This window comes from Globicephala melas, chromosome 5, assembly GCF_963455315.2.
Source record: "Globicephala melas chromosome 5, mGloMel1.2, whole genome shotgun sequence".
Classification (NCBI taxonomy): Eukaryota; Metazoa; Chordata; class Mammalia; order Artiodactyla; family Delphinidae; genus Globicephala; species Globicephala melas.
Genome location: NC_083318.1, coordinates 136,806,813 through 136,833,110, shown reverse-complemented (window position 1 = coordinate 136,833,110; position 26,298 = coordinate 136,806,813). Strand labels below are relative to the sequence as shown.

The 26,298-nt window shown below is 44.2% G+C and overlaps 2 protein-coding genes across 9 annotated transcripts in view; one reads left to right on the top strand and one right to left on the bottom strand.

The window, feature by feature from the left end:
* The window catches only part of ETFDH (electron transfer flavoprotein dehydrogenase), a 36,374-nt gene extending 33,768 nt beyond the window's left edge, over positions 1–2,606 (top strand). For 3 of the 6 annotated variants that reach the window (XM_030865745.3, XM_060299873.2, XM_060299871.2), the window contains exon 13: positions 351–2,598. In XM_030865745.3, coding sequence (XP_030721605.1) covers positions 351–514 — 164 coding nt within the window. In that variant the 3' untranslated portion in view covers positions 515–2,598. Of the gene's footprint in view, positions 1–350 lie in introns of all 6 variants that reach the window. The other 3 variants (XM_030865744.3, XM_060299872.2, XM_060299874.2) reach the window with 2 other exon arrangements.
* PPID (peptidylprolyl isomerase D) lies at positions 1,057–21,616 on the bottom strand. Of its 3 annotated transcripts, XR_011377497.1 has the most exons (11): positions 21,362–21,616; positions 19,927–20,067; positions 16,897–17,003; positions 14,484–14,672; positions 13,522–13,644; positions 13,251–13,357; positions 11,247–11,388; positions 9,473–9,559; positions 4,094–4,145; positions 2,155–2,197; positions 1,405–1,426 (listed from the first exon to the last, which is right to left on the bottom strand). XR_011377497.1 is itself a non-coding variant. In XM_030865747.2 (10 exons), the coding sequence occupies exons 1-10, from the start codon at positions 21,444–21,446 to the stop codon at positions 1,921–1,923; spliced, it is 1,155 nt and encodes a 384-aa protein (XP_030721607.1). In that variant the 5' UTR covers positions 21,447–21,616; the 3' UTR covers positions 1,057–1,920. The 3 variants fall into 3 exon arrangements, 2 of the variants coding, with proteins under 2 accessions (XP_030721607.1, XP_030721608.1); XM_030865747.2 differs by lacking the exon at positions 4,094–4,145 and having other exon boundaries at positions 1,057–2,051; XM_030865748.2 differs by lacking the exon at positions 4,094–4,145 and having other exon boundaries at positions 1,057–1,426.
* Between the last annotated feature and the right edge of the window lie 4,682 nt (positions 21,617–26,298).

Here is a 26,298-nt window from a genome sequence, read left to right as displayed (position 1 = left end):
CATATGCACTGGCAACAAAAAAATTCACATGACTTGCTCTATTGTGATAATTCACTTTATTGCGGCGTCTGGGTCTCTGAAGTATGTCCGTATATAACATCACACCCGAAAACTGCTCAACCTCGAGTTCCCTTGTTGGTAACACCAACTCAGCCACATGCTGCTGTACCTTCTGCTTTTATCATTTTTAATTTATACAACAGCAAATGCACACACCCAGATCTCTGTAATATTCTGTGGGTAAACATTCAGTCCACAAACGCTGAGGGCTTCTGTGGCTAGTTTCTCCAGGACTTTAGCCTCTGCTTTAAAGGCAGCTATTGCACAGAGTTGCGTATGTTTTCTTACAGGAGTTTATGAATTTGTACCTTTGGAACAAGGTGATGGATTTCGGCTACAGATAAATGCTCAGAACTGTGTGCACTGTAAAACATGTGATATTAAGGATCCAAGTCAGAATATTAACTGGGTGGTACCCGAAGGCGGTGGAGGCCCAGCATACAATGGAATGTAAACTGCAGCCGGCTTCACCCGTGCCAGTGTCTCTAAAATGGACGGCAAGTTAACTTCAAATGTTTGGAAGTTCACAGGTGTCAAAAAAGCTTAAATATATTTTTAATCAGAATGTTCATAAAGTAATTATCAGTGAAATAATTTTATACTATACCTAAAACTGTCCCATATTATGAATCTCTCTTAAATAAAACTTTATAAGTGATGTAGCATCTACTTCTCTCTCCAAGTCTTCCGAGAGTCAAACACTATTGGCACTACTGGCCTCCAATGTACATTTGACTCATCAGGCTCAGCACTTCCAGCGAAGTGTATCTCCTAGAGCAGAGGTTGGCGTCCAGCCCACCACTCTTCTTACGCAGTTTTACTGGAACACAGCAGTGCCTCCTGGCTTACACACTGTCGATGGGGGCTTTTGGGCTCCAAGTGCAGAACTGGGTAGCTGTGACAGACTGTAATGTCTACCTGACCCTTTAGAGACGTCTGCCAGCCCTGCACACGTCACAGAGAGATGCATCAAAGAACTGAGAGAAACAACATACATACTTAACTTTTCATCTGTTTATTCAAACAAGATGTGTCTAGAAGTTTAAAATACACTGGACACCATTATCCTTTGTAATGCAGAGAACCATTTAAAGTAAGTTCAACTTCAGCATATTTTGTAACACTGGTCTATTAAGAGTGAATCCCTACCTGTATTCCTAGACTGCAAACAATGGGAACTGAATTCTCAGAGGGAACACATTAGGGATCATACATAATAGACAAGATCCTTTAATTGTCTCACTTCAATGCATACTTAAGCAAAACTGAATTCCTTATTAAGCAAACATTTTTGCGTAAGCTGCCTTCTCTTTATCTTTCTGTGCCTTTATCTTTTGCTTGACTTTCAGCAATTCTGCCTGGATAGCTGCAAAATAAATATGTAATATGAGTTATTTCTCAAAACATCCAAAAAATTAGGCTGGCCAGCAAACTCATGCTTTAGTGTGATAAAAAATGATATAACTGTTCGAAGGGTAACTGAGCCGTATTAACAGTGTATTTTACTTGGAGAAAGCAACCACACAAACATAAAAACCACAGAGCACAATTTTAGGAGACTGTCCACCGAGAGAACTAACTGAATTACACACAGATACGCCTTCTCCCTTCCATCAGAGGGGGGACCCCACTGAAGTGCCTCCCCAAAGACCTATGTCCACATCTAGACCTAGAATCACCATGTGTACTTGGTTTATTTGAAAAACAGGCTTATTTTTGTCACAGCTTTCCAAAACTTTCCTAAAACATATTCAGTAGCTAGAATACTTAGGTAAGGGCCACGTTCAGCTTAAGAAATGGTCCCAAACACTAAATTCGCCCTAAATACTGTGTCTTCTAACGCTGCTCTTCCATCTAGAATTACAGGACAGCAGAGCAGACAGTCTTCAGACACGTGGACAGTGGCTGCAGTGTAAGCTGAAGGCAGGACCCTGACTTGTGCTTTCTCCAGCACGCCTGGAGTCTGGCCTGGAACAGGCGCTCTGCAGTATCTGCTGGACAAGGCAACCTCTAAGTGGCAAAGCGTATGCTAGTTCATGAGGATCAATTCTTAAGGGACAAAATGAACTTGCACTACAGAAACTGCTAACTTACCTTTATCCTCTGGTGCTATCTCCTGAGCTTTCTTAAGATCAGCCTTTAATTGGGAAAAAAAATTAAAGAAATATTAGGTTATGAGTTATGAAAGTGGTTTTCTTTTTTAATTAAAATTTAAAACAGAGAGAGCTTCAAGATGGCAGAGGAGTAAGACGTGGACATCACCTTCCTCCCCACAGATACATCAAAACTACATCTACACATGGAACAACTACAGAACACCTCAGACCTCCCAAAAGGCAAGAAACTCCCCCACGTACCTGGGTAGGGCAAAAGAAAAAGAAAAAACAGAGAGAAAAGAATAGGGACGGGACCCACACCTCTGGCAGGGAGCCATGAAGGAGGAAAGGTTTCCACACACTAGAAGCCCCTTCACGGGCTGAGACTGCGGATGGCAGAGGGGGGAAACTTTGGAGCCACGGAGGAGAGCGCAGCCACAGGGGTGGGTGCGGAGGGCAAAGCAGAGATATTCCCGCACGGAGGATCGGTGCCGACCAGCACTCACCAGCCTGAGAGGCTTGTCTGCTCACCCGCCGGGGCGGGCGGGGACTGGGAGCTAAGGCTTGGGCTTTGGTCGGATCCCAGGGAGAGGACTAGGATTGGCGGCGTGAACACAGTCTGAAGTGGGCTAGTGCACCACAGCTAGCCGGGAGGGAGTCCGGGAAAAGTCTGGAGCTGCTGAAGAGGCAGGTGGTGCGCGAGGAGAGGGGATTCAGAGCACCACCTAAATGAGCTCCAGACACGGGCACGAGCCTCAGCTAAAAGCACGGACCCCAGAGACGGGCATGAGACGCTGAGGCTGCTGCTGCCGCCACCAAGGGGCCTGTGTGCGAGCACAGGTCACTAGCCACACCCCCCTTCCGGGAAGCCTGTGCAGCCCACCACTGACAGGGTCCCGGAATCCAGGGACAACTCCCCCGGGAGAACACACAGCGCGCCTCAGGCTGGTGCAATGTTATGCCGGCCTCTGCCGCTGCAGGCCCGCCCCACATCCGTACCCCTCCCTCCCCCCCGGCCTGAGTGAGCCAGAGCCCCCGAATCAGCGGCTCCTTTAACCCCGTCCTGTCTGAGCGAAGAACAGATGCCCTCCGGCGACCTACACGCAGAGGCGGGGCCAAATCCAAAGCTGAGCCCCTGGGAGCTGTGAGAACAAAGAAGAGAAAGGGAAATCTCTCCCAGCAGCCTCAGGAGCAGCGGATTAAAGCTCCACAATAAACTTGATGTACCTGCATCTGTGGAATACATGAATAGACAATCATCCCAAATTGAGGAGGTGGACTTTGGGAGCAACGATATATTTTTTTTTTCCCTTTTTCTCTTTTTCTGAGTGTGTATGTGTATGCTTCTGTGTGTGGTTTTGTCTGTATAGCTTTCTTTTACCATTTTTCCTAGGGTTCTGTCTGTCCGTTTTTTTTTTTTATTATTATTATAAAATTTTTTTCTTAATATTTTTTATTTTAATAACTTTATTTTACTTTATTTTATTTTACCTTCTTTTTCTTTCTTTTTTTTCTACATTTTATTCTGAGCTGCGTGGAGGACAGGCTCTTGGTACTCCAGCCAGGCGTCAGGCCTGAGCCTCTGAGGTGGGAGAGCCAAGTTCAGGACACTGGTCCACCAGAGACCTCCCAGCTCCACATAATATCAAACAGCGAAACTCTCCCAGAATTCTCCATCTCAACACCAAGACCCAGCTCCACCCAACGGCCAGCAATCTCCAGTGCTGGACACCCTATGCCAAACAACTAGCAAGACAGGAACACAAACCCACCCATTAGCAGAGAGGCTGCCTAAAATCATAATAAGGCCTCAGACACCCCAAAACCCACCACCAGACGTGGACCTGCCCACCAGAAAGACAAGATCCAGCCTCATCCACCAGAACACTGGCACTAGTCCCCTCCACCAGGAAGCCTACACAACCCACTGAACCAACCTTAGCCACTGGGGGCAGACATCAAAAACAACGGGAACTATGAACCTGCAGCCTGCAAAAAGGAGACCACAGTAAGTTAAGCAAAAGGAGAAGACAGAGAAACACACAGCAGATGAAGGAGCAAGGCAAAAACCCACCAGACCTAACAAATGAAGAGGAAATAGGCAGTCTACCTGAAAAAGAATTCAGAACAATGACAGTAAAGATGATCCAAAATCTTGGAAATAGAATGGAGAAAATACAAGAAACGTTTAACAAGGACCTAGAAGAACTACAGAGCAAACAAACAGAGATGAACAACACAATAAATGAGATTAATTCTCTAGAAGGTATCAATAGCAGAATAACTGAGGCAGAAGAACGGATAAGTGACCTCGAAGATAAAATAGTGGAAATAACTACCTCAGAGCAGAATAAAGAAAAAAGAATGAAAAGAATTGAGGACAGTCTCAGAGACCTCTGGGACAACATTAAACACACCAACATTCAAATTATAGGGGTCCGAGAAGAAGAAGAGAAAAAGAAAATGACTGAGAAAATATTTGAAGAGATTATAGTTGAAAACTTCCCTAATATGGGAAAGGAAATAGTTAATCAAGTCCAGGAAGCACAGAGAGTCCCATACAGGATAAATCCAAGGAGAAATACGCCAAGACACATATTAATCAAACTGTCAAAAATTAAATACAAAGAAAAAATATGAAAAGCAGCAAGTGAAAAACAACAAATAACACATAAGGGAATCCCCATAAGGTTAACAGGTGATCTTTCAGCAGAAACTCTACTAAAACCTACAACCAAGATTACTCTACCCAGCAAGGATCTCATTCAGATTTGATGGAGAAATTAAAACCTTTACAGACAAGCAAAAGCTAAGAGAATGCAGCAACACCAAACCAGCTTTACAACAAACGCTAAAGGTACTTCTCTAGGCAGGAAACACAGGAGAAGGAAAAGACCTACAATAATAAACCCAAAACAATTAAGAAAATGTTAATAGGAACATACATATCGATAATTACCTTAAATGTAAATGGATTAAATGCTCCAACCAAAAGACATAGACTGGCTGAATGGATACAAAAACAAGACCCATATATATGCTGTCTACAAGAGACCCACTTCAGACCTCAGGACACATACAGACTGAAAGTGAGGGGATGGAAAAAGATATTCCATGCAAATGGAAACCAAAAGAAAGCTGGAGTAGCAATTCTCGTATCAGACAAAATAGACTTTAAAACAAAGACTATTACAAGAGACAAAGAAGGACACTACATACTGATCAAGGGATCGATCCAAGAAGAAGATAAAACGATTGTAAATATTTATGCACCCAACATAGGAGCACCTCAATACATAAGGCAAAGGCTAACAGCCATAAAAGGGGAAATCAACAGTAACACAATCATAGTAGGGGACTTTAACACCCCACTTTCACCAATGGACAGATCATCAAAAATGAAAATAAATAAGGAAACACAAGCTTTAAATGATACATTAAACAAGATGGACTTAATTGATATTTATAGGACATTCCACCCAAAAACAACAGAATATACGTTCGTCTCAAGTGCTCATGGAACATTCTCCAGGATAGATCACATCTTGGGTCACAAATCAAGCCTTGGTAAATTTAAGAAAATTGAAATCGTATCAAGTATCTTTTCCAACCACAATGCTGAAACTAGGTATCAATTACAGGAAAAAGAGATAACAAACACATGGAGTCTAAATAATATGCTACTAAATAACCAAGAGATCACTGAAGAAATCAAAGTGGAAATCAAAAAATACCTAGAAACAAATGACAATGAAAACATGATGACCCAAAACCTATAGGAGGCAGCAAAAGCAGTTCTAAGAGGCAAGTTTATAGCAGTACAATCCTACCTCAAGAAACATCTCAAATAAACAACCTAACCTTACACCTAAAGCAATTAGAGAAAGAAGAACAAAAACCCCCCAAAGTTAGCATTAGGAAAGAAATCATAAAGATCCAATCAGAAATAAAGGAAAAGAAGTGAAGGAAACAATAGCAAAGAGCAATAAAACTAAGAACTGATTCTTTGAGAAAATAAGCAAAATTGATAAACCATTAGCCAGACTTATCAAAAAAAAAAAAGACTCAAATCAATAGAATTACAAATGAAAAATGAGAAGTAACAAATGACACTGCCGAAATACAGAGGATCATGAGAGATTACTACAAGCAAGTGTATGCCAATAAAGTGGACAACCTGGAAGAAATGGACAAATTCTTAGAAATGCACAACCTTCCGAGACCGAACCAGGAAGAAATAGAAAATATCTACAGACCAATCACAAGCACTGAAATTGAAACTGTGATTAAAAATCTTCCAACAAGGGCTTCCCTGGTGGCGCAGTCGTTGAGAGTTCGCCTGCCGATGCAAGGGACACGGGTTTGTGCCCCGGTCCAGGAAGATCCCACGTGCCTAGGAGCGGCTGGGCCCATGAGCTATGGCCCCTGAGCTTGCGTGACCGGAGCCTGTGCTCCACAATGGGAGGGGCCGCAACAGTGAGAGGCCCGCGTACCACACACGCACACAAAAAAACTTCCAACAAACAAAAGCCCAGGACCAGACGGCTTCACAGGCGAATTTTATGCATCATTTAGAGAAGAGTTAACACCTATCCTTCTCAAAACCTTCCAAACTATAGCAGAGGGAGGAACACTCCCAAACTCATTCTACGAGGCCACCATCACCCTGATACCAAAACCAGACAAGGATGTCACAAAGAAAGAAAACTACAGGCCAATATCACTGATAAACACAGATGCAAAAATCCTCAACAAAATAGTAGCAAACACAATCCAACAGCACATTAAAAGGATCATACACTATGATCAAGTGGGGTTTATCCCAGGGATGCAAGGATTCTTCAATATACGCAAATCAATCAATGTGATAAACCATATTAACAAATTGAAGGAGAAAAACCATATGGTCATCTCAATAGATGCAGAGAAAGCTTTCGACAAAATTCAACACCCATTTGTGATAAAAACCCTCGAGAAAGTAGGCCTAGAGGGAACTTTCCTCAACATAATAAAAGCCATATATGGCAAACCCACAGCCAACATCGTCCTCAATGGTGAAAAACTGAAAGTATTTCCACTAAGATCAGGAACAAGACAAGGTTGCCCACTCTCACCACTCTTATTCAACATAGTTTTGGAAGTTTTAGCCACGGCAATCAGAGAAGAAAAAGAAATAATAGGAATCCAAATTGGAAAAGAAGTAAAGCTGTCACTGTTTGCAGATGACATGATACTATACATAGAGAATCCTAAAGATGCCACCAGAAAACTACTAGAACTAATCAATGAATTTAGTGAAGTAGGATAAAAAATTAATGCACAGAAGTCTCTTGCATTCCTATACACTAACGATGAAAAATCTGTAAGAGAAATTAAGGAAACATTCTCATTTACCATTGCAACAAAAAGAATAACATATCTAGGAACAAACCTACCTAAGGAGACAAAAGACCTGTATGCAGGAAATTATAAGACACTGATGAAAGAAATTAAAGATGATACCAACAGATGGAGAGATATACCATGTTCTTGGACTGGAAGAATCAACCTTGTGAAAATGACTCTACTACCCAAAGCATCTACAGATTCAATGCAATCCCTATCAAACTACCACTGGCACTGTTCACAGAACTAGAACAAGAAATTTCACAATCTGTATGGAAACACAAAAGACCCCGAATAGCCAAAGCAATCTTGAGAAAGAAAAATGGAGCTGGAGGAATCAGGCTCCCTGACTTCAGACTATACTACAAAGCTACAGTAATCAAGTCAGTATGGTACTGACACAGGAACAGAAATATAGATCAATGGAACAGGATAGAAAGTCCAGAGATAAACCCACGCACCTATGGTCACCTTATCTTTGATAAAGGAGGCAAGAATATACAGTGGAGAAAAGACAGCCTTTTCAATAAGTGGTATTGGGAAACCTGGACAGCTACATGTAAAAGAATGAAATTAGAACACTCCCCCTAACACCATACACAAAAATAAATTCAAAATGGATTAAAGACCTAAATGTAAGGCCAGACACCATCAAACTCTTAAAGGAAAACATTGGCAGAACACTCTATGACATAAATCACAGCAAGATTCTTTTTGACCCACCTCCTAGAGAAATGTAAATAAAAGCAAAAATAAACAAATGGGACCTAAGAAAACGTAAAAGGTTTTGCACAGCAAAGGAAACCATAAACAAGACCAAAAGACAACCCTCAGAATGGGAGAAAATATTTGCAAATGAAGCAACTGACAAAGGATTAATCTCCAAATTTTACAAGCAGCTCATGCAGCTCAATATTAAAAAAACAAACAACGCACTCCGAAAATGGGCAGAAGACATTTCTCCAAAGAAGGTATACAGATTGCCAACAGACACATGAAAGAATGCTCAATATCATTAATCATTAGAGAAATGCAAATCAAAACTACAATGAGGTATCACCTCACACCAGTCAGAACGGCCGTCATCAAAAAATCTACAAACAATAAATGCTGGAGAGGGTGTGGAGAAAAGGGAACCCTCTTGCACTGTTGGTGGGAATATAAACTGATACAGCCACTATGGAGAACAGTAGGGAGGTTCCTTAAAGAACTAAAAATAGAACTACCATATGACCCAACAATCCCACTACTGGGCATATACCCTGAGAAAACCATAACTCAAAAAGAGTCATGTACCACAGTGTTTATTGCAGCTCTATTTACAATAGCCAGGACATGGAAGCAACCTAAGTGTCCATCAACAGAGGAATGGATAAAGAAGAAGTGGCGCATATATACAATGGAATATTAGCCATAAAATGGAACAAAACTGAGTTGTCTGTAGTGAGGTGGATGGACCTAGAGACTGTCATACAGAGTGAAGTTAGTCAGAAAGAGAAAAACAAATACCGTATGCTAACACATATATACAGAATCTAAAAAAAAAAAAAAATGGTCATGAAGAACCTAGGGGCAGGACGGGAATAAAGATGCAGACCTACTAGAGAATGGACTTGAGGATGCGGGGAGGGGGAACGGTAAACTGGGACAAAGTGAGAGAGTGGCAATGACATATATACACTACCAAACGTAAAATAGCTAGCTAGTGGGAAGCAGCCGCATAGCACAGGGACATCAGCTCGGCGCTTTGTGACCACCTAGAGGGCTGGGATAGGGAGGGTGGGAGGGAGACACAAGAGGGAAGAGATACGGGGATATATGTATATGTGTAACTGATTCACTTTGTTGTAAAGCAGAAACTAACACACGATTGTAAAGCAATTATACTCCAATAAAGATGTTAAAAAATAAAATTTAAAACAAAACTTTACCAATGCTTGGTCGTATTCTTTTAGTCCTTGCCATCCTTGGGCTCTACGGTACAGTGCTTTGGTATTTGCCGGATCTATTTCAAGGGCCTACAGAAAGTTATACAGTTAATATTTTTATCTAAGTACTGAGTACTAAGTATACATGCTGGATTTCCATTTACTGCCCGTTAGCTCCAAACCAGCCATTCACTGTTCTGTGATAAGGGCGCTGGGCCCTGAGAGCCTCCGGTTACACGCTGCTTTGTCAGCAGAGGGCGCCCAGTGCCCACGGGCGAGGGACCCACTTCCCTTCCAGGTCCCTGAGAGCCTCCCGCGAGCTCCCCCAAGCTCCGGGGCACCCAGTGTGGCCCAGCCCCCCTCCCCGTCGCGCCTGGGTCTCGGCCCAGGGCCTCCATGCACCCCAGAGGGAGCAGCTGCTCCTGCATCACACACGTCTCTGCACATATACATACACATATACCCTGCAATGCCCAGATCCTTCAGCGTTCCCTCTCCTAGCCAACCCCTCGCTACTCCAATCTGCCCCTTATGTGTATCTGACAGTAACCTTTCTCTGTTGGAATTACTGTGTGGTGTCTATCTCCTGATTGGGCCCTAGCTGATAGGAGAAAAACATTCTGGATAGAAATTTGGATACACTCATTTGGTTGACATCTAGGGGTTTTTCAGGAGCATGAGTAACTTTTAATAGGTTTCTCCTCTGAAACATTTTAAAAATAGTGACATCTTTGGTAACATCTTTTAGAGGTCAATATTTCGATTTTACTGAAAAGGGTGTATATTATCTGCCTCACAAAGGTCAAAAAGCGATCCAGAGTGAAGAGCGATCTCGTCCTCTGTCGCATGTTCCCTCCTAATAAACACATTCTTATTCCTTATTCCACCTACCCCACTAAATTAGGACCTCATTTTATTTCCACTTGCTCGGGCATAGCTGATCATTGTGACCTAGATTAATGTGCAATATACATAAAAGTTACTAGAGGCGGTCTTTCTAAAATATATGTTTTAGTTTGGAAAACTGTTCAAACAAACTGTGCAAGAGGGAGGCAGTCATAACTGCTCTGTTTAAGGAAGGCAGGCTGCCACCTTGCCAGCTTTGTCGTTAGCACTCCCGGACGTCCCCGTGAAGGCAGGGCACCTTCCTATGTGTCCCAACAGCACGCACTGTCCCTGTACAAGTCCTGACGACCCTACGTTGCAACTGACTCCTTCTCCCACCAAAAAAGCTCCTCAAGGGGGGGGGGGGTCTTTCAATTAAAACACCGAAGTGTCTGTTAGCTGCTTAACCTGCTCCCAGCACTGCACTAAACGCTTTACGTGCATTACACATGGTCTTAACAATCCCAGGAGGAAAGCAGTATTTCCATTTGGCGTACGAAGAAACTCAGACTCTGCAAGTAGGAACTTGCTCAAGATGGCAAAGCGATGACGCTCTGCTAACAACCTTGCCGGCCACAGTCGCAGTCATTCCTGGCTCTGTCTTCCAATGCCTGGCACATAACAGGCACTCAACTGTTAAGTGAATAAATGAGCTGAGGAGGAAAGTGTCTTCAGAGAAATTAAGTGATGTAGTGTTATAAGCTAAATGAATGGTCTGAGAGGAAGAACTGAGGTCCAAAATACTCAGAGATAAAGTGACTTAGATTATGTTTCACTGGGTCTCACTAGGTCCTCCGCAATAAGATAACAGTAGTGTCACATAAAACTGCTTTTGTTCAAAGTAGTAAGTCATCATCCAACTCTTTCAAAAAGGTAACATCAACAGACTTACCTCCAAACAGCTGTCGACTGCTCCCTGCCAATCGGACAGCTTCAGTTTGCAGGCTCCAATATTCAGCAGGCAGCTCAAAGTGACAGGCTGCAGCTTTGCTCTGCCTGCGTTCTCAGTAGCAGCCTTCGAGCCTTCCACATACCTGGAGAACACATCGGTACAAGCAGCCCCCATTAAGACTTAACTCTGCTCTCCTCCACTCGGTCAAAACGTGCTACGTCAGTTCTGATACAAAAGTTCATCACATGCTAATATTAATGTTCTTAATGACCACAATCTTTTTATTAAATGCTTTCCTTTAGAAGATTTTTACTTGTTCCAACTTCTTTCCCAAAATGTTCAAAGAAGACAACTTAAGAACAATCCCCAAACCTAGAGATTATACAGTAAGGAACACTTCTATTTGTAAAGCTCAGGTTTCCATCACCCACTTTCCAGTGTAATTAGGTTTGGAACCAAGGCTGTCATTGTGGGACAGGGACTGGAATGGGGACAGGTGAAGAGCCCTGTGGTGGTGATTCTGACTTGTCTTTTACTGTAGTTCCTAGCTGTTTACTGAAAAGGGCCTGGCCCCCAGAATTTGATTTCTAGAGTCTGTCCCCCACTGAAAAGAATCAGGGCTCCTTGGAGAAACTCAGATCTGGACACAAGGTTAAGTATACGATGGGTCTGGACCATCTTGTGGCAGAAAGCAAGAGCTCACAGACTAACAGAACAGTCAAAGGGATACAGGAAAGGGGCTCCCATCAGACAATCGGGAAGCCTTCAAGCATCAGAAAGAACGACGGTAATAGTATAATTCGTTGAATTGATCAAATACTACAGTAATACTTTAAAAGAAGGAGGGGTAGAGGGTCTTTCAAACAGAAGAATGCCAGCTCGTAACTGCAGAATGACTGAGAAAATCGCAGTTCTGCAAGCGTCAGTGTAGTAACTGATTCAGGCAAAGGGCTTCAATGATGCTGAAACCACTGGATCAAAAGCTAGGAATGAGATGTTCACAAAATCTCACAGTTATCTCACAGAGGACTTATTATTTACAAAGGGGAAAGGTACTTTCATAACAGAGACGTGGCTAACGCCACTTCAACCAAGTGCCAAAACTCAAAACGGGTGAAACTGCCACATGCCTTCAGGACACGGTATCATAGGAAACATACACGTCACCTATTCAAGTCCTTGCTAAAATATGTAACCTCAAACTAACCTTGAGGAAGCAATAAACACACAGATGGTATTCCGTAAGACAACGGGCTTCGACGCCACAAAATGCAAATGACTAAAAAACGTGGAGATTAAAGATTAGAGGAGCCTTAGAGACATAAAACCAAAGGATATAATGGATACTGGCATAAAAACAAAACAAAATTGAAACAACTGGGGACCTCTGAATATGGATGACATAATGATATTTGGGAGATGTTTTCATAGTCTTAAGGCTAAGTAGAAGTGTGTCCTGCCTTCTCAGGAAATGCTTGCTAAAATATTGAGGGGTAAAGTGTCATGGTATCTGCAACTTCCTTTCAAAATGATTCTGCAAAAACAAGTGTGGCAGGGCTTCCCTGGTGGCGCAGTGGTTGGGAGTCCACCTGCCGATGCAGGGGACACGGGTTCGTGCCCCGGTCCGGGAAGATCCCACATGCCGCAGAGCGGCTGGGCCCGTGAGCCATGGCCGCTGAGCCTGCGCGTCCGGAGCCTGTGCTCTGCAACGGGAGAGGCCACAACAGTGAGAGGCCCGCGTACCGCAAAAAAAAAAAAACAAACAAGTGTGGCAAAACTTAAAAACTGGTGAACACAGGTAAAGGTACATGGCTATTCTTAACTTTTCTGTGTTTTGAAATTTTTCAAAATAAGAATCTGGAAGCAACCAAAGAAATGGACCTATTTCAATATACCTGGTTACTCTGCAAGTAATATGCCAAAAATAGAAAAAACAACTCTTGAATTTCAGTTTATAATTCAATTTCAAGTTCTTACAGCAATTTATTAAAAATATTTTATTACCTTAAAACTTTTGTGTATTTTTTAATGGCCATCTCCCAGTTCTGGGATTTGAAAAAAGTATTTCCAATGTTTTTTAAGTCTTCCGTTATTAATAAAATTTTATCTACCTGTACAAAAGAAAGAACACGAATATGTTGGGTTTTAGTATATAACGCGGTTTAGTGCTAAGTTCTATCATTGAGACAGACTGATATAAAAAGATCAAAATTTTAGGGCTAAATATTTTTAGCAGTTTAAGTACTTAAACTTTAACCCACGTGAAAGTACTCACATCTTTTACATCTATGTCTGCATCCTCGGGGAAGTCTGGATGACTGTCACCAGATCCATCCTTGGGGAATATTCCCCAATCATCCCCTCCCTTCAGTTCTCCGCAGTCTGCAGTAACGCACAACTGTAAAAACAACCCTCAATTGTAGAAGCGTCTACCATATTAATGACGACTTTAACAAGAGTCTGGGCTTAAAAGCTCTCCAGCCGCAAGGCATGAGCAACAGCGTCCAAGCTGCTTCTGATGCGACAGGCTGGCGTCGGGAGGCGCACCTCTGCACACACCCCGAGGAGCACAGCAGGGTCACTTCGCAGCACACGTGCCTGCTGCTGCTGTCCAGGAGCTCCGTGCACACAGACTACGTGGGAAGTTTCATCGTTCCCCGTGGGATTCTCCTTACGTGGGCACGTGCCTTCGACTCACTGACTGCTGTTTCCTTCGCACAGAGTGGCAGCCCCCCTCCTGCAGGTCTGAGTCTCCAATTCCACTCACAACCCTGCCCGTGAGGGTGGAGTCACACACATTTGGAGCACAAGCCTCTTGGGAGTGACATAATCCAGTCTAAACCCTTAAATGATTTATGTAGGCTGAGGAAACGGGCCAAGGAAAGTTAAATAACAAGAGCAAGCCTAAACCACAAGTTAAATGGCAGAGAGGAGACCAAGGTTTCCCGGTTTCCTGCTCTCTCTGTACTCGTATACACAGACTCCAAGTTTTGCAGGTCTAGAAGAGTTAAGTTACCAAAATCAGCAAGACTGATGCTGAAATCATAACCACCTCCTTGTAAACTGCCCTCATCTCTCCGTGTACAAAGAGCTTTGCAGAGAAAGTGGCAGGGCCAGGCTTCTTTGACAAGAGCCGTCCCAACGTCTTGCAGCTAGCCATCATCTGAGCCTTTTACTTACATTTGCTAAGGCGGCAGCTAGGACAACGAGGGTCTTACCCTGTCACTTGGTACTCACTTTGGCAGGTTTTTCACCTTTCACCTCCACATTCTCCAGAATCCTTGCCACACCCATTCCTTTAATCACTTGGCCAAACACCACGTGTTTGCCATCCAAGTGAGGAGTCGGAACCATCGTGATGAAGAACTGAGAGCCGTTTGTGTTGCGGCCTGCATTTGCCATGCTCAGTAATCCCTCCTTATCATGCTGCAGGAATACGCCATTAAAGAAAACCAAGGTTAGAGTTATTGTCTGAATTACTCTCTACCAACCATTCACAAAACTAGGGTGGACTGCAATACAATTTAGATCACACCGTGTAGTGTAATCTTACTTTGTACCAACTGTAACCTTTAATTCACAAAACGTGGGATACTTAATCCCTTTTTAAACTTTAAGAAAAGCTTATGAAACCGAATGAAGTAACAGAAATAATCGTGGGGGGCAGGGGTGGCACTTCTAAACCGGCCGTATTGAGAAAGTGCTTACGCTTCGTCTTTAAGATGGAGACCTAGTGATTCGGCTTTGCCCTTTCTTATGACAGGGGCATTTTTTTCTGAAAAGCACTCAACAGCGCTCCCGCTCTCAGGCCTACATTATGATTCTTCCTTTATGATTCTTTCTTTACACTGAGAACAGCGAGGGACATTCAGTTTAGACTGGAAGTTCCGTTAGGTCCTTTCCTACTCTCCAAGGAAGCCAAATATCACGGCTTTCATCCGGTGAAGCACTTCTTGAGAGAATGCCCAAAAGGAACCGCTGTGTACCTCCCAAAACCCAACACCTACCTTGGCCCAGCCTGTTCAGAGGCTCCGTGGCCCCACTGTCTTCCTCTTTCCACCTGACCCTAAGGCTTCCTAAACGCACTCCTTGTTGGGCCGCACGTGTAACACTCATGCTGGTCCTCCCGCCTAAGTTGCCTTTACCCCTCAACCTAAATCTAGGCCTGCCTTCAAGGCCACCAAGCGTATAGAAGAACCAGATGCCCTTGCAAAAGGCCCCCTTGCTTCTTCTCAACATGTCCGTCACATGATCTTAGTGTTCATCCTTCTGGTAGCTTCCCTTTCTCCCTTCCAAAAGTTTGGTGCTCTTCCCACGATATTAAATATTATTAACCTTATCTCCTCACGCCTTTGTCCTTCCTCACTCACATCCCTCCCTCAAACTGGCATCTGTATTCTAGTTCCTTCTAACCAAATCTCAGCCACCTTGCGAGGTCCAGTTTGCCCAGCTTAAGTACCCATTCCCCCTCAGTGTCTTCCCTAATATGTATCATACTTTCTTCCTACAGCATACACAGAAAGTCACAATCAACTTAGCATTTACTAGCGTATTACTGTATTATTCTCCAGTTGTCCTATGTGTTTTAATCTTGTCTTTCTGGCAAGATTTTTAATTCCTTATCATGAAGGCGTTTCATTTTTATAAACTCTTTGGCGCCAGTGACAGTACTAGCTGCAGGCAATAAACTGTTTAAAAGACTGATGACATTTTATTCTCAAATTATCCTAATTACCTTGCTCATATTCCTCATTTCCAAAAAAAGTCACTTTACTTTTGTACTTACATGTCCATTCTTATAACCTGAATGATGCAACATACCCCAACGGGGACATCTTGGGACCAGGAAGATAAGAAGGCACAGGCACCACTAATGTCCTTTAGGAGCCTGGACGTTAACCAGATCTGCTAGTGTGCAAATCCCCTGACATCCCAGACATTAGCGATGCTTTTGTTGCTCTTCAAATTTAAGCATAAAGCATACCATCCCTCTGATGAGCACATTTTTCCTGGAAACAGTTTTGCCATATGGTGGCCACCCTTAAAAACACACTGGCTTTACTGAAGTATATAAACCTGGATCACAATGAAATAGCTGTTGCATTCTTGCCAATAAAATCACTACCGGATGAAATTTTTGCGTATTAAAGACGTATATTTATGGGGCTTCCCTGGTGGCGCAGTGGTTAGGAATCTGCCTGCCAATGCAGGGGATACAGGTTCGAGCCCTGGTCCGGGAAGATCCCACATGCCGCGGAGTGACTAAGCCCCTGCGCCACAACTACTGCGCCTGCACTCTAGAGCCCGTGAGCCACAACTACTGAGCCCACGCACCACAACTACTGTGCCTAGAGCCCGTGCTCTGCAACAAGAGAAGCCGCTGCAATGAGAAGCCCGCACACCGCAATGAAGAGCAGCCCCCGCTCACCGCAACTGGAGAAAGCCCGCGCGCAGCGATGAAGACCCAACACAGCCAAAAATAAATAAATAAAATAAACTTATTAACCAAAAAAAAGATGTATATTTACAAATATGATACCTTTCACAAATAAAGGAGATCTGAGCACATCTGAGGCATTTATCCTAATTCAACAAGTATCCCAGGCACATAACTTTTATTATCAGAAACACGCATTTTTGTCTACTTTACCTTATAATGGAAATTTTCATCTTCAAATTTTTCACCATAAATACTTTCTCCACCTGTCCCATTCTGATTTGAGAAGTCTCCACCCTGAATCATAAATTTCTTAATAACTACAAAAAAGGAAAATCGCCATTAGAAGCTACAGATGACAGCAGCAATGCTGACTAACGGATATGTCGTAATGAGGACAACTTCTCTCCTGTCCTTCCCCGCCCCCGTCCACAACTGCAAACTCTTAAAAGGCTTTTCCCAGTCTGAGTCCCAGCTACTCCCACTCCCTGATGGCCCACTAACACTCAAAGAACAGTCCGCGTGGCACCTCCCCTACAGAACTGTCAGACCCCAAAACTGGAACTCCTTATTTTTCTCCAACAGCATCTTGATTCTACCTCCCTTTTATCATATGTATCATAATGATCTGTCTCTCCCGGCAAACAATTACGTACAGCAACTCCTTTTTTCCTCCTTGGTAACCATGTGCATGGCTGGGCACATAATGGTTACTCAAAAATGCTACTGAATAACCAATTATTCCCAAGAGGTTTGTTACACTGTAATGCAAGTACTTCAGCAAATATTATCACTTAGTAGCAAGGGTTCCCAAGAACACTGCCGCATGCTCAGAGATTTCCCAGGACTCACAGAACTCGGTATCTGTTTGTATTACACGGATGTAGTAAGTAAGAAGACACAGCTGGATGACAGGAAGAGAAGATACGGGCAGAGCCTGGAGGAATCCAGGTGTTCCCTTATGCTCCCTCGCTCCCATGAACGGTCACAGGGCACATTCCTCCTCCCCCCAGCAAAGAAATGCAGCAACATGTGCACAGTGTTTCTCCCCAGGAGAGCCCTGTAGAGACTCAGCACCCGAGGTCTCTGCTGGGGCTGATCCTGCAGGCACTGTCTGCCCAGCAGGAAGCAAACTTCCAGACTCCCAAAGGAGAGCACTGTCCAGCATAAATCAGATTGCACAAAGAGTCTAGGCAGAGTAAATCACCTCCAGGATTCAGAGAGAGGTTCAAGCGCCACGCTCCCTGACTCCAGGCAGTGGCCACCCTTGCAAGTAGACTCTTCTAAGGCCAGCAGCCTCAGGCCTGATACGTTAACTCTTTTCTGCACACCCTTTATTAGCACACAGGCACTCCTCCATTTATTGCGCTTTGCAGATACTGTGTTTTTTTTTCTTTACAACTTGCAAGGCTTGTGGCAATCCTGCATAGAGCAAGTCTATCAGTGCCATTTTTTTTTCAAAAGCATTTGCTCATTTCATATCTCTGTGTCAAATTTGGTAATTCTTGCAATATTTCAAACTTTCATTATTATTTGTTATGGTGATCTGTGATGAGTAATCTTTGATGTTACTACTATAATTGTTTGGGCATTTTTTAGCAATAAAGTATTTTTAGATTAAGGTACATACTATTTTTTCAGACATAATGTTATTACACACAATAGACTACAGTATAAACATAACTTTTATATGCACTGGGAAACCAAAAATTTGTGTGACTTGCTTTACTGCAATATTCGCTTTATTGCAGTGGACTGGAACTGAACCTGCAATATCTCCATGGTTTGCTTATATTTTGGTAGTTTATTAAACGTGAAAGTAAATCAACAGTTTAAGTATTTTAAAATCACTGTTAGGGGCTTCCCTGGTGGCACAGTGGTTGAGAATCTGCCTGCTAATGCAGGGGACACGGGTTTGAGCCCTGGTCTGGGAGGATCCCACATGCCGTGGAGCAACTAGGCCCGTGGGCCACAACTACTGAGCCTGTGCGTCTGGAGCCTGTGCTCCGCAAAAAGAGAGGCCGCGATAGGGAGAGGCCCGCACACTGCGATGAAGAGTGGCCCTCACTTGCCACAACTAGAGAAAGCCCTCACACAGAAACGAAGACCCAAAACAACAAAAATAAATAAAAGAAATTAATAAACTCCTACCCCCAACATCTTCTTTTAAAAAAAAATCACTGTTAATTTTTTCTTAATCAAGTTTTAGAAGAATTTAAATACTCATAATTATAGTTTAACTCATTTGTTTATTCATTGAACAAATATTTATTGCGGGCCTACTCAATAACTATGCTGGATGCTAAGGACAAAATGGTGAGAAGATACAGTTTCTGAACTCAGGGAGCCTACAGTCTATTGGGGGAGCCATCAAATAATCACTGAACAAAGGTATGACTACACAGTGTGAAAAGTCACCTTTTGATCACACATCACACCAGGTGTCCAAGACACAGAATCTTTAAGTTGGCTGCAGTCTTCCCAAGCAATCCTGCCCAAGAAGTAGGCATAACTTTCTGTCACCAGGTAGTCAAGCTACCCAAGCTCTGTTTGTTTACCATGGCCACACCCTGGTGAAGCTAAGGTAGTCCATTTCTGTATAAATAAACCTTAGTACCCTCCCATAATTAATTCCACCTTCCACAGACCAACCTTTATGAAACTGAGCTATCATCTCAGATCTCAAAGCATCCTTTTGGAAACTAACAGTAATTTTTTTTTTTTTTGGTTCATACAGTTTGGAGGATTTTTTTTAATTGAGGTAAAATTTACATAGCATAAAATTAACCACTAACCATTTTAAAGTGTACAATTCAGTGACATTTAGTACATTCACAGTATTGGCAATTATCACCTCTGTCTAGTTTCAAGTTCTTTTCATCACCCCAAAATGAAACCTTGTACAAATTAAAAGCAGTCACTCCCCATCCCTCTACCCCTAGCCCCTGGCAACCACCAATCTGCTTTCTGTCTCTATGGATTTATCTGTTCTGGATATTTCATATAAATGAAGTTAAACAACAAGTGACCTTTTGTTTTTGTGTCTTGCTTTTATCACTTAGCATAATATTTTCGAGGTTTGTCCCCATGGTACCATGTATCAGTACTTTTTATGGCTGAATAATAATCCAATATATGTAATTGTTAACTCTCACCCTCTACTTAGTGTTTTCTTCCCTAACTCCTAAAGAACAGGATTCAATCACCTATAAGGAAAACCAGATTCAGAAAACGCATTCTTACTTCTATGGAAAGGACATCCTTTGAAATGTAGAGGTTTCCCAGTGGTGGGTCCAATGCCTTTTTCTCCTGTACACAATGCACGAAAATTTTCTGCAGTTTTGGGTACAATATCTGCAAACAATTCCAAGACAATTCGACCAACTGAAAGAAAAAATGAAACTGTGTCAGTATGCAGAACAACCAGCTAAATAACCAAATGGTAAAAGGAGAGTTGGTAATTTTATGGTGACTGAAATACCGAGTTCTCTTTTTTGGTCAGTTTTCTAATATTCAAATTCAGTCTACCTCATGTTAAGTATCATGTATCTAGATGAATTTGAAACAATTATTTTACTACATCTTACAAAGGATCATCAACACAGCAGCCAGAAGAGTAGCACCATTTAAGGACACCATGAACTAGGAATGGTTTTCATTTGATTAATTTCTCTGACATGTGCTCATAACTTCCCATCACCAAGTAACCAACAGGAGAAAATGAAACATCCTGAGGGGTCACGTCGGCCATGCTGTAGGTACAGCTGTAGTCTTTGTGCTCTGTGGAACCTGCCCAGTGCTGCCTCTGAAGCAAAAGCTAAAAAGTTCACATTCTAGACAATTCCTAAGGCAGGTAAAAGATAAACCTGGCACTAAATTTCAAAACAAAATCAAAGTACTGATACATATAAGTCTGTGTGTTGCGGGGGGGGTGTATGCGCGCGCGGTCAATGGAAGAGGATCACCTGCCCCACCAGTAAGCAAAGGATGTTGCAGCCATCGAGCCCTCTCATTACAGCCGCCTGCACAGTGAGCCCTGCGGGAGCTCAGCATAAAGACAAACGGGCTGCCCAGTGCCAAGCCCACCGAGCCCTCAGCCGCTGCAGCCAGCCCAAAGGTGCCCCCTGAGGAGACTCAGGGTGAGAAAGCACAGGACGCTGGCCCCGGCAGCCGAGGTGCACGTCCAAGGAAGGGTTTCAGTGAGCCCGGACTCTTGCATCTCCCTATACACAGAAAAGCGCTACGTCCCTTAACTTGACATGCCTGGTTTCCTCTGTTAACAGTCATCTTTTGATGTTCCCACGACCTGGTTTTTGTTGCAAAAACTCCTATATATCCCGGCTCCTCCCTTAGCCCTTCAGAGCAGTCCTCAGAGCTATCTGCCAGGCTGCACCCCGGCCTTAACGTCCTCAGTTTTGTCCACCAAATAAAACAAAAATCCGGAACTTTTAGGCGACGGGAGCCCCCGAGACGCATATCCGGGGTTTTCTTAATGTCCCCCAAACATAAAAGCAGGTGGCGGGGAAGGGTGGCCAAGTCGGGCGAGACAGACCCAAAGGCCGCCACCACCCCCGGACAGAAACCTCCAGAAACTTCCGCACGCCCCAGGGCACCGGTACAAGGTCGCGGGCCCGCCCCAGCCTCTGGGACCCCGACCCCGGGAGCCCCGCCTCCTCACCTCGCTCCCCTCCGACGTCCACGTCCAAGAAGACTCGGGGGTTACTGGGGTTGGACGGCTTAGCCTGGGGGGACGGGTGCGACATTGTGGCCCGCAGACGTGTTCGCGAGCTCCTCGGAACACCCCGTGTCCGCCGCGCAGCCCGAACCCCAAAACCGGCTACGTCTGCGAAGAACCGCGGCACTGGCGACCAGCTTCCCACAGGAGCCCGGAGGCCGCGGCCCGACTTTCCGGCGTCTCCGCCCGACTTCCGGCGTCTCCGCCCGACTTCCGGCGTCTCCGCCCAACTTCCGGCGTCTCCGCCCGACTTCCGGCGTCTCCTCCCGCCCTCCGGCGGCGTCTGACTGCGCTGTTGGCCGTGCTCTCCTGGTCGTGCTTTCTCTGCCCCCGGCCTGCCCTGTTTTCTCGCTCACTGAAGCCGCAGCCCCAGGTATTTCTATCCCTGTCGCTCGAGCTTTATGGCTCTTCCTGCCGTCGTGGCGTGGGGGAGAGCGTGTCGGACAGCCACGCCCCTTCCAGCCTCCGGGTCCCGCTCACTAGCGAGGGGCCGCTGCTGTGAAGCTCCGTTTGTCTGGGAAACGGGGCAGGAAATGCCAAGGTCCGGGGGTTTGGGGCAGCCTGGCGGCTGTGTTGTGCTTCGATTCTCGCCCGGCCGTGGGAGTGAGGCGGGGGCCGGGCGGAGGGTTCCCGGAGCCGCGGCCTTGCTGTCGCCCGGGTCCCCGTAGGGGCGTGTGTGCAGGCCTCTGGCCCCGCCGCGGGGCAGCACGCCCTCGCCTCTTCGTGCAGCCTAATTCTGGAGAAGGGTGGTGTGGTCCTTAGCACTTCGCAGCGTTCTCGTTGCTTATTAACTTCCTGCTTCATTTGTCACCTCCCGTTAGAATGGAACCCCGGACAAGAATTGTCTTTTCTTTTCCTCTTTCTGTCCCCGACGCTTCTCCCGGTGTCTGGCCTTGAGAATGTTTATGAGAAAATGTTAGCAAGAGCGTTCGTCTCCATGTGCCTTTATGGACAACTCCAGAAGGGCCGCTCCATCAGCTTCTCGCGCTGACCTTTTCAAATTCCAGCGCCTTAAAATTAGTGTAGGGGCCTCCCGGGGGGTCCAGTGGTCAAGAATCCGCCTTGCAGTGCAGGGGACGCGGGTGCCATCCGTGGTCGGGGAGCTAAGCTCCCACGTCCCGCCGCGCAGCCAAAAAAAGAAAAACAGTTACTGTAAAATGTTAATTTCTTATGAGTTGATGTTCTTCGGTTTCATGGTGTTTATCCGTTCTGTTTCCCTGAAGATCCAGAAGGGCTCAGCACATAACCTCTGGGCCCCTTGATAAATAACAGTCGAAGTAAACTCTTCCCTAACCCAGTCTCATTTCCGGGCTGCAAGCTGGTAACTTTGACTTTGCCTCCAAATATCAAAGGATACATAATAATTAAAATTTTTATTCTGATTTACTAGCTTAAAAGCAGGTTTTAGCTTATTATTCCAAAAATTGTCACTTTTACACCGTAACCTCATAACCATTCTTACCAAGATGAATATCCTGATTAACTAGGCAGCATAACTAAACACTACTACTTGGCTGTCAGACTTTGGGGGGTTCAAATTCAATCTCTAATAGATACTATCCTGTGACTTTGGACAAATTACGTAGCCTCTCTGCCTCAGTTTCCTCATCTAAATCTGGGTAACAATATGTATATTTTAAGGCTTTTATGAGGATTAAGTGAATTATCTAGGTGTTTTAGTATCGGACACACAGTAAGTACTCAATAAGTGTAAGCAATTACTAACCATAAATAGCCAATACTTTATTATAATAATTACTAATATCAGCATATTTTAAAATGAAGTTAAAACTGCAAAGGTGCTTTGAGGCTGCCTCTGCATTCTTAGAAAATAGAACGTGATTCTTCCTGTTATACAGGTTTCTGGGTGTAAGAGACTAATCCAAATGTTACTCTCACTGTGTCTAGAGTTTTCACAGTAAAGTAACAGCTTTATATAAACTGTCATATTCCTCGAACCAACCCGAATAACAGAATCATACCTTTGAAAACCTCTCCAGAACTGATCTCCAGTGAGAAGATAAATCCTTCTAGAAGACAACGTGTCAGTCTGCTTAGTTAAGACAGGGCTTCTGAGTTCTGAAATCTTGCCCATGTGTAGCTAGAACAGAGCCAAGACTATGCACTATCTCTGAAGGCTAAGGACACAATTTCATCCCAAGAGAGGGAAGAATATTATTCCGAAGAGCCTATTACTGTTTCTGTCTGTTCTTCGTTAAGTGTGGCAGGATAATATTAACAGGTTGCCTCCTCCAGCCACTATCATCTTCTCTCGATGTTTTTGTGCATCACTCCACCCCAAATGAGCAGCTAGGCATTCTGTGCTTATTGCTTTAAGGGAAGATGTGACAGCAAAGAAAGCGTCCTTCCTGGCTTTGGTGTTGCAAAAGGCTTGGCTTTACAGGAACAAAAAAGACTCCTGGCAGAGCAAGAGATTTGGATAAAACATGTTTTGTAAGAGCCTGGCTTTCTACTCGCAGAAAAAACTGAAACAAACCCATCTCCTGTGCTGGGGACCAAGGAGGCTGTGAGTGGTACAAGCAAGAGAGAAGGAGGGGGGCAGTGGGGGCCGGTCTCCACCTTCCCCGAGATAGGGAGTCTGAACCAAGCTCCCCAGTCCCATCCTTGGGACACTGCAGACCTCCATATTTGGGTTTGTGAGATCCGAGAGCAGGAGGAAGGTGTGCCCAGAGACCTGAGCACCGCCCAGGAAGGCAGTGGGCCCAGAGAGAGAATATGGACTCATGGGACGCCTGGTGTGAGTAGGTAGGTGGCAACTAGATGGACTCTCAAAGACCTTCTGTGCCCTAACGTGGAATGCGAGCAAAACGGTATCCCTGTATATCCAGGTGTGCCGTGGAAGAAGAAAGACGCGTCCACACTTCAAGGGAGCTTGCAGAAGGGAACTCTGAGCCCAGCAGAGGCTGGGGAAACTGATGACTGCATTAAGATGCTGTGTTTCTCACTGGATGCCCATGTAGACAGATGGCATTGGAAACCAGAGGCTCCCAACCTAAACACTCGTCACCAAACTAGACATTCTCAAATTTAGATCCAGCTGCGGGGTTGGTGGGAGATACCAGGAATTGGCAGAGATTATGGTATCACCAACCGTTTGGAAGAGGCAATTCAAAACTGAACTTAATTAAGGTGAGTTATAGAAAAATAAACTTGTGTTTGTACCTTCACATGGGAATAGGCTGTGATAAGGACCCAGACCAGTTTGAAGTAACATCCAACCCCACTGTCAAAGGTAAGAAATCAGGAAGGACACCAGGGACTGGGGAGAAAGCTTCAGGACCTTAGATGTTAAGAGTCAGCCTCTGACAGCAAAGTCGGAACTCGGGGAAGAGGTCCACATGCAGCTCTCTAAGGAGACAACATGACTCTGCTCCTAGAAGGAGCGCTGGTGTGGATGAGGTGGCAAGGTGTTGGAGAAGGTCCTCAGTAAGGACCCCTGCTCTGAGCCGCTCAGAGAAACGGCTGCTTCCAGTGCAAGGTCAATCATTAAACATTAGAGTGGAAAGGCAACGCGCAGCCTCTGCCTGCTAGATGTGTGACTCTCTAAGGATAATTGTAGGTCTTCCAGGTGGGAACATTGAACCAACGGAAGACAGCAGATGCCACCAGGGGACAGCAGAGTCTCTGCCATGAGCAGAAATCATCCCACAGACAGAAATGGTGCCATGCGCTCTGGGCCTGAGGACCCCCATGTGACAAGATCCATCCTCCAGGAGCTGGAGGGGATGCAACAAAAAAGGGTATTGATGACTGGTGCACAGTGACACCAGTAAGAGGGTTTGTGTCTAGTCCTTTCCTGAGGAGTAATAAGATTCATTCTGTTTTCCATTGCAAAATGTGTATTTCTCTGATAGACCAAAACCAATGATACACTAATGTGAACCCAAAAAACCATTGTCGAAATCCTTAGTATTCCTTCTCTCTGAAGAAAAATGTTCACATTCATCTACAAGGACTTCCTCAAAATGGATTTTATAATTATCACAAACAGAAATAATACCAACACCTACTGCTCATTGCTGTGTGCCAGCCTCTATGCTGAGTGCTTTACATAATTAATGTTATTTAATCCTCAACATAACTGTGTCATAGGTGATCTTAACATCCTATTTTACTTACCAGGCAAATAAGTGCTAGCGAGGTCACGAAAGTTGCCTGATATGGCCTCCTAAGCCAATTCACTATGTACTAGAAAGATGGAACCTGACACTGTATCTTTAAACCTATAAGATTTAAACACTGTGTAAGAAACTCCAAGATATTTAAAGGGCCCCAAGCTCCTTGTGACATCAGCACTGGACTTGGTTTATCCTTCTATAACTTGGCTTTGACCTGGCATCTTAAACAGTTTAGGCTTCTATACCTTTTGTAAGTCATTATCTATAGAATGTGAACCGAGGCAAATAAAACACTTTTCCATAGAAAAAGAAAATAATAAAATTTCCTCCTAATCACTTCGCAGAGAGATTAGAGAGTTGGTGCCAGTCTTCTAGCGTCTCCATGAACTTCCCTAATTCGGGGCAGAGATTGAAGGCAAAAGAAACTAATAGACATGCAAGTAACAAATCCTGGTGACTGACTGAAGGGTTACCCTAAGTAGAAGCATCTATATAGAGAAGGTCTGTTAGGACCTTTTGATTGACAGAGACTTTTGTGATATGTTGAGGATTTAGGATTATCTCTAAAGAGGCAACGTAGGATTTTTAGCAGGGTTAACATTAAAAGATTTGCATTTTTAAAGATTACTCCGGTTCTAGCATGGAGAACAAAATCAAAGGAGCCACAACAGATGGAAGGAGGGCTGTGCACCACTTAGTAGTGGTGAGAGGTGACTCTAGCTTGTGCAACGATGCTGATAG

Excerpts from the sequence above, each read along its gene's own strand:
- PPID (XM_030865747.2), bottom strand. The coding sequence starts at position 21,446 with ATGTCGCACCCGTCCCCCCAGGCTAAGCCGTCCAACCCCAGTAACCCC. Across the intron at positions 20,068-21,361 it reads GGACGTCGGAGGGGAGCGAG|TTGGTCGAATTGTCTTGGAA; the intron begins GTGAGGAGGCGG and ends TTTTTCTTTCAG. Across the intron at positions 14,673-16,896 it reads ATGAAAATTTCCATTATAAG|CATGATAAGGAGGGATTACT; the intron begins GTAAAGTAGACA and ends GTATTCCTGCAG.